Genomic DNA, 7,972 nt, shown 5'->3' on the forward strand with positions numbered 1-7,972 from the left:
GCACAGTTTTGTTTTCCCGAATCAATAATGTGTAAGAGATGGACTCAAGCCAACTTGCATGCTAGCTGCCCCCACCCTCTCTCTCTCACTCTCTCTCTCAATTCCTGCATCCGAATTGATTGAGATGGTGATTGATATGACGTTATCTATCAATTTCAAGACAATTGGAGAATTATTGAGGCAATTTTCTCTATTTTGATTTTCCGATTGCCGTCTTGACTTGGTCTCACAGAAGAGGACGAAAGAAATTAGAAAAGTTATTTGATTATCCACTTGGTTTTCTTTTACAAAATTATTCATAAAAAATTTCAGTTAATAAAAATACCTAAAATTATGTTTTTCTTTATAAAATTATTCACTTAAAGTTTAAGTTAATAAAAATACCTAAAATTGAGTTTGACTTTATAAAACTACCTACTTAAAATTTTAATAATAAAAAAATACATGATTATATGTGGAAGATGAAGACTCACTATTTTGAATAGTTTTGTAATCCCAAACCTGATTTTAGGTAGTTTTGTTAACTGAAACTTTGGATGGGTAATTTTATAAACTCAAATCTAATTTTAAGTATTTTTTTTAATCAAAATTTTTTATGGATAATTTTATAAAAAAAAACCTAAAAATGAATAATCATGTAATTTTTTCAAGAAATTATTGAAAAATGAAAACATGGCAAGCCATCACAAAATCAATGACAAGAAACTACGTGAGTTTTTTCCTTCAGCCTTTCAATTACTCCATTGTCGAGTGATTCCCTCTCTAGTGTAATGAGCGATGAGTAATGAGCCATTTTCACAGAATTTTGGGCTCACCTCTCCACAGAGGTCTCTAATTTCCACGGTTTGTGGAAGCAGATGAAATTGGTGGGCTTTGACTTTTGAAATTAATTTTGACCAAATCCAAATGGATGAGATATGATTTTTATGAAAAGACTAACAGTGGGGATATTGGCGTAACGGTGAAGTTGCTTCTGTTAGGGTACATTTTGTAGCAATTTGATTCAAGAAGTATAAGAACAGGATATTTTTTCCAAATAATGATGATCACATTTGTCGTTAAATGGGTAGTGGAGATTGCAAGGGGTCAAGAGGTCCTCTTGGGTAGAGGATGTAAGGGCAAGTCCCACCCAAATTTTTGTTTGCAAGTCATTTATTGAGGACAATATTTTTATTTTTTGGCATTAGGGTTCGTTAAGTTTGTAGTGATGATTCTTAATTTCTCTATAAATAGTTTGAGAGAAAGGTATAAGGATAAGTGTTGTAATCTTATTCTTCATTGATAGTGAAATGGAATTTCATTTTATTATGGATGTAAGCAATCTAATCGAATTACATAAATCTGTATTCATTGTGTGATTGTTTGTTCTTATATTTTTCATTCTTTTCTGCATCAATTTTAGGGTTTTGTTTCTATAGCTTTATTTCCACCTAATGGTAATAAGTTCAAATCAAAAAACCGAGAAGCAAGGCACACAATGTCGGGCAAGGTTTGAGGAGATGGAATCTGAGTCGGGATCGATAAAGGTCAATACCAATATGCTTCCAATCCAATCAACCCACATCGGATACGAATACCACTAGGTTCAATTAAAAAAATATATATATTTTTACTCTTTTACCATTTGTCCATATTAATAATACAATATCAGTTAAGGATCAAGATTAATCAAAGCCGTGCCAATTCAATCCGATTCTTCAAACCATAGTGGTGGGAGCATCGTGCTTTTATTTCCTCCACGTGTGGGGGAAACCTTCTACTTGACGATCTCAACTAGGAAAACCAAAACCCTTCTGCATTTATTTCCATGGCCAATTATAATTGGTCCTTGTCAATGCCAACTAGAAGACGCCATAAACAAAAAATGCAATGCTACTCCAATCCTCACTGTACAAATCCATCATTGTCTACGTTTACTTAGAAAGCATGATTTCCCATATGTCATAGAGTGATCTCAAAGTTAGGGTGACTTTCTTGCAGAAGAAGATGAAAGAAATTATTGAGAGATGAAAAACATGACAAGCCATCACAAAGCCAAAGGCAAGAAACTACGTGAGTTTTCTCCTTCAGCCTTTCAATTACTCCATTGTCTAGTTATTCCCTCTCTGCTGCAATGAGCGATGAGTAATGTGCCATTTTCATAGAATTTTGGGCTCACCTCTCGATAGAGTTCTCTAATTTCCACGGGTTAAAATCGTCTGTAATTCCGATCTGGTACAGTTATGTGAAATACCACCTTTAAGGGGTGATACGTGTATTGATACCAATGCAATGGTCCAGATCTGGTACAACTAATAAAACCTTAAATCAGTGAAGAGTCATTTAAATCAAATCTAGATCACTGCATTGGTATCAATACATGTGTCACCCCCTGAAGGTGGTATTTCATGGAATTGCACAAGATCTGAATTGTAGACGATTTTTTTCCAATTTCCACGGTTTGAGGAAGCAGATGAAATTGGTGGACTTTGACTTTCAAACTTATTTTTGGCCAAATCCAAATGGATGAGATATGATTTTTATGAAAAGACTGACAGTGGGGATCTTGGCGTAACGGTGAAGTTGCTTCTGTTAGGGTACATTTTGTAGCAATTTTGATTCAAGAAGTACAAGTACAGGTTATTTTTTCCAAATAATGATGATCACATCTGTAAATGAGTAGTGGACGGTCAAGAGGTCCCCTTGTGTAGAGGATGTAAGGGCAAGTCCCACCCAAATTTTTGTTTGCGAGTCATTTATTGAGTACAATTTTTTTATTTTTTGGTATTAGGGTTCGTTATGTTTGTAGCGATGATTTTTAATTTCTCTATAAATAATCTGAGAGAAGTATAAGGATGAGTGTTGTAACCATATTTTTCATTAATAGTGAAATAGAATTTCATCTCATTATGGATGTAAGAAATCTAATCAAATCACGTAAATCTGTATTTATTGTGTAATTGTTTGTTCTTGTTTTTCTATTCTTTTCTACATCAATTTTAGGGTTTTGTTCCTATAGCTTTATTTCCACCTAATGGTAATAGGTTCAAATCGAAAAACCGAGAAGTATGGCACACATCCACACAATGTTGGACAATGTTTGAGGTGATAGAATCTGAGTCGGGATAGATAAAGGTCAATACCAATCTGCTTCCAATCCAATCAACCCACATCGGATACGAATACCACTAGGTTCAATTATATATATTTTTTACTCTTTTACCATTTGTCCATATTAATACACTAATACAATATCAATTAAGGATCATGATTGATCAAAGCCATGCCAATTCACTCCGATTCTTCAAACCATAGTGGTGGAAGCATCGAGCTTTTATTTCCTCCACGTGTGGGGGAAACCTTCTACTTGACGATCTCAACTAGGAAAACCAAAACCCTTCTGCATTTATTTCCATGTCCAATTATAATTGGTCCTTGTCAATGCCAACTAGAAGACATCATAAACAATAAATGCAATGTTACTCCAGTCCATTATTGTCTGCGCTTACTTAGAAAGCATGATTTCCCATGAACCATAGAGTGATATCAAAATTAGGGTGACTTCAAGACATGTGCCCGGATCTTCCCAACCATGAGATTACTATTTGATCCCTGGATTCTATGAAGATGATAGATCCTGGTTTTCAGAAGGTGTGAGTGGAATGTGAGTCAGCGGAAATTATTCATACTCTTTATTGATGATGGTTTCTTGATCTGTGCAACCGTGGATATCAATTCAGTCTTATCTTTTAACTATTGAGTGAAAGGTATCTCGTTGTTTTAAAGAAATGAACCCCCTTAAGTGATTTTCTGCTGGCCACATATTCTTTTGTTTCCCCTTGAAGTCTTGGAATCAAACAATAACTTAAAATGTAAAAATTATGTGATTGTGTTGATTTTTATTCTCAATTCTACCATGGTTTGAGGAAGGGTATGATATTGGTGGACAAGGCGAAGGCTATTGATGATTTTAACTTTTCAACGTAACTTTGATTAGATCCGAATGGATAAGATTTTTATGAGAAGACATTATTCCAAAAGTCAGGTACCTAATCAGGTGGACTTAAGTCAAAAGCATTAAATGTTCGATAGAAAGAGTCCTTGATGTACTTGCCCAAGTGAGACGTTTGGCACTCAATTGTCATGAATATTGAGAGGTACTTGGGTTACTGAGATGATGCGTTCTTCTGCGCGGAAAAAACAAGGTGGCTGGTGGTGCTTTAAGGGCACTCCAACAGCCCCCATTAATGTGACCACCATTGAATGACAAACCAATACAAGAACCAATGAAAAAACAAATGGAAGCATCGATAGTAGTGACATTTCCATGTTTTATGTGAGGTATTCCACCTTCGTGCCAAGTGTCTTATGACCATAGTTTCAAGTATTGAACTGTATCTGATTGATATCGACTCAGGATTAATCCTTTATCTGAATCGATTATTTGTATCGTTTAAAGGGTAAAATAGTAAAAAATTAATATTTTAAAAAAAATAATAATAAGAGTAAAATCAATTGAAACTCATCAATTGATTTCAATGCAGATCAGTTTCGGCATATACTGGTAACAATACAAATACTGTCCCTAAATCCATGCTTGGGACAAGGGTTATGTTGCTTTTTATGATTTTTTTTTAATTAAAAAAAATCACAAAACAAATAAAGATCAAACTATCACTTGTGTCCTATATGCCAACTTAAAAGTTTTGTTTTTTTTTTTAAATAAAATGAAAAGGTATTCTTATATGGTAAAAATATGAGAAAAATTAAAGAATGTTACCTAGTCGTGTGGACTCTACGTCTAAACATAGAAGGATGTGAGATTAACATCTACCTTCGGTAAAATCACAAACTCCATCCTTATTGATGTCCCAACAACCAAATAGTACCCCTCAAATATATAACATGCAACATGCCTCACTCTTCTCATAACGTGAACGCACTCACTAACCTACAAGCAAGAGAGAGAGAGAGAGATGGAAGCACTTCTTAAACCAGCCTGCTCAACTTTTCCTCTCCGAAAGTACTCCACTCATGAAAGAGGCAAGATAATAAAGTGTTATATTGTATTTCCCTTTGAGATTTTTCTGTCCAAAATGCAATCTTCTTTCAAAAACTACTTTTTTCTTGATTTATGAGGTCATTAGAGTTTTTTTTTGCCTTTTCCTAGGTTACCTGAGAACGGATTCTCCATGCATCACTAGTAGAAAAAGTAAGTATCATTCTTCTTCTTCTAATTTCTTAATGAATTTTTTTTTAGGGCAGCTTTAACTAAATCTTTCGGACCAAGTTTTCCCATACTCATCATGGATGCTTTAAATGTAGTGGTGAACCTCATCACCTGATGAAGAAGAACTTTGTCCAAATGCACTGGAGAAGTTCTTCCACATCCATAGATGGTGGTTCACAAACCCCTATGAGGTTTTAATATTTCTCTCAAAATTCTCTTTTGATACACCTGTGTCGATCTGTAGTGTCGCAATAAACGTATTGCACAAAGGCCTTTGGAAAACTCAATTCGTATACATATATTTTAAGGCTGCACTCTGAATACATAATCTATGGATGGGTATCTCAATCTTCCACATTGCATATAAGTCAAAGCTGAAACTTTCTGGCTATTTATGGATGGGGCATTTAGACATGTTTTATCTATTTGTTCCATTCCACATGAAATTAATGCATGTAGGCTTCCAAAAATAAAATCTGTAGTGTTCATTTAGTGAAGTTTTAGTGGATGGTGAGCCACGGAAAAATTGGTGGTGAACAATTCACCAAAATATTGTGGACACATCTGTTCTACCACATGGAAGAGTGTTGTCTATGAATATTTTAGTTGGATTTCAGCCTCAAGTTCAATTATTAATGTCTCATCTAATGGTATACCTTCTCGTGTCACCTTGCAATCTCATGTATCCTATTGGTAGTCTTGAATTTTTCATTCTTTATTGAAAGGGTGATAATAAGTGAATCTTGATTCAGTTTTATGCTCAATTTGAGTTTGGGGAAGTGATAACAACCTTAAAACGACCCTACCAAAGTGATAAAACCAAAGAATCTTGCACCAAATTGCAAGAAATTTGAGATCAAATTGGATTTGAGTTGGTAGAGATAATCTACTAAATCACCAAAAATCTTGTGCACATCATATTTTTTAGCTACAGATTAAAAACGTAAAAATAACCCCGCAGTATGCATGAAACTCAGTTTGTTAATGGATTTGTGCTATTAATTTGTGGTTAATTTTTATCCAAAAAAAGTAAACATATTTTAGGAGAACTTTTTGTTTTTTGTTATTTTTTGGTGGAAAAATGCGTGATTATGTTGTGAAAAGCAAAAGGTTAATTTTGATGCTAAGAATGAGGTCTATTATCTACTTTGCCTATTTTTGTAATTGATACGATTTGATACATATTAAACGATTTTGTTTTAAATATCAATAACGTATCCTACCGAGAAAAATACCATCTTGTCTCTTTCAATATTGTTTTATATATCGTACATCATACTGAGAAAAATATCATTTTGTCTCTCAGTATTGAGGTGCGTTATTTCCCAAGCACATAAATTCTCTCTTGGGAGGAGGAAGTCAAACACAGAATTTCTTCCCCTCTCTCTCTCTCTCTCTCTCTCTCAATACAAGTATTAAGAGACTGCTCACGCACATGGAGCGATTCCCCTATATACGAATTTTTTCTGAATCAAGTTTCTATATAATCCGAGACCTCATGTGCTACAAAGTCATGATTCTTCAACAGACCACACTGCATTAGGTTACCGAAATAGAACTCCAGCTTGTCAAAATAAGCTTGGCTAAAGCTAAATTGATGAACCAATCAGCATGTTGTGGAGCTCTCCGTGTTAGGGATGCTCTTGGGTTTTTTTAATAGCCCATGAAATTTTGGCTATTGTCCGAGTTGTAGCCAAGGTAACCAAAGAAATAGAATCATGGTTTTAAGTATCTCCGATACCGATACGATATCCTCACGTATCTTAAATTTAGTCGGTCGATACGATACACACCGATACGATACATTGAATTTTTTAAATCATTTCGTATCGATATATATCCTACAATACATACCGATATGCATCAATACACCACTAATACATATCGATACGATACGACATGCCTCGATACGACTCTATGAAAAATATAAAATTAAGGTAAAATGTACGTTTCGGTATATATTGGTACGTATCGGTGAGTATCGGTATGTATCGATCGGTACGTATCGATATATATCAGCACGTATCGGTGAGTATCGATATATATATCGGTACGTATCGGTGAGTATCGATACGTATCGGCGCTACGGTCATATAATGGCCAATATGGGTAATTTTTCAGAAAAAAATGATTTTTTGAAGGGTTTTTGTTCCAAAGTTGCTGTCAGCCATATTTCTCTCTAACTAAAGTGAAAATCAAGGTTGGGAACAAGGATTTTACATTTATGGGACAACTACAGATCTTGAATTCTTAATACGATACCCTCAATTTAGTGTTTATGCATAATACATTTTATCAATAACTTTTTTTAACAAATTCTTTATGCAAAAGTGTTTAAAAAAAAATGTTTCATATCCATTTATGTGTGTATCTTTAGCGTATCTTAGTGTATCTCCGATACGATACGATACCCTTCGATACGTATCTTAATTTTGGTCGACCGATACGGTGACCGATACCGATACTTTAATCCTTGAATAGAATCTTAAAAAGGTTTTGAAAAATATTAAAACCTAGGATGATATTTGTCAACCCTAAGTTTTGGAGAATACTAAACCCTATGGTTCACAAGTATCTTCTTAGGTTCTAGTATTTTCTAAAATTTTCCCTTTAAGAATCTATTTCTTTGACTACCAGCAGGTAGACCTCATACAATAATTGTCCTAGTTATACCGTATCTTTTGTTTCATTTCTTCTGGAATAATCACAAACACTTTTTTTATTATGGATCTACTACTAGAAATTCAATGCGTAATTTTAGCA

The 7,972-nt window shown here is 34.2% G+C and overlaps 1 protein-coding gene across 4 annotated transcripts in view; it reads left to right on the top strand.

The window, feature by feature from the left end:
• The first annotated feature begins 4,923 nt into the window (after positions 1 to 4,923).
• Positions 4,924 to 7,972, top strand: part of LOC122064065 (homogentisate geranylgeranyltransferase-like) — an 11,217-nt gene continuing 8,168 nt past the window's right edge. For all 4 annotated transcript variants that reach the window (XM_042627761.1, XM_042627763.1, XM_042627764.1 and 1 more), the window contains exons 1-2: positions 4,924 to 5,022; positions 5,150 to 5,191. In XM_042627761.1, the coding sequence (XP_042483695.1) occupies positions 4,956 to 5,022; positions 5,150 to 5,191 (109 nt within the window). In that variant the 5' untranslated portion in view covers positions 4,924 to 4,955. The remainder of the gene's footprint in view (positions 5,023 to 5,149; positions 5,192 to 7,972) is intronic.

Source organism: Macadamia integrifolia, unplaced genomic scaffold, assembly GCF_013358625.1.
Source record: "Macadamia integrifolia cultivar HAES 741 unplaced genomic scaffold, SCU_Mint_v3 scaffold151, whole genome shotgun sequence".
NCBI classification, from domain to species: domain Eukaryota; kingdom Viridiplantae; phylum Streptophyta; class Magnoliopsida; order Proteales; family Proteaceae; genus Macadamia; species Macadamia integrifolia.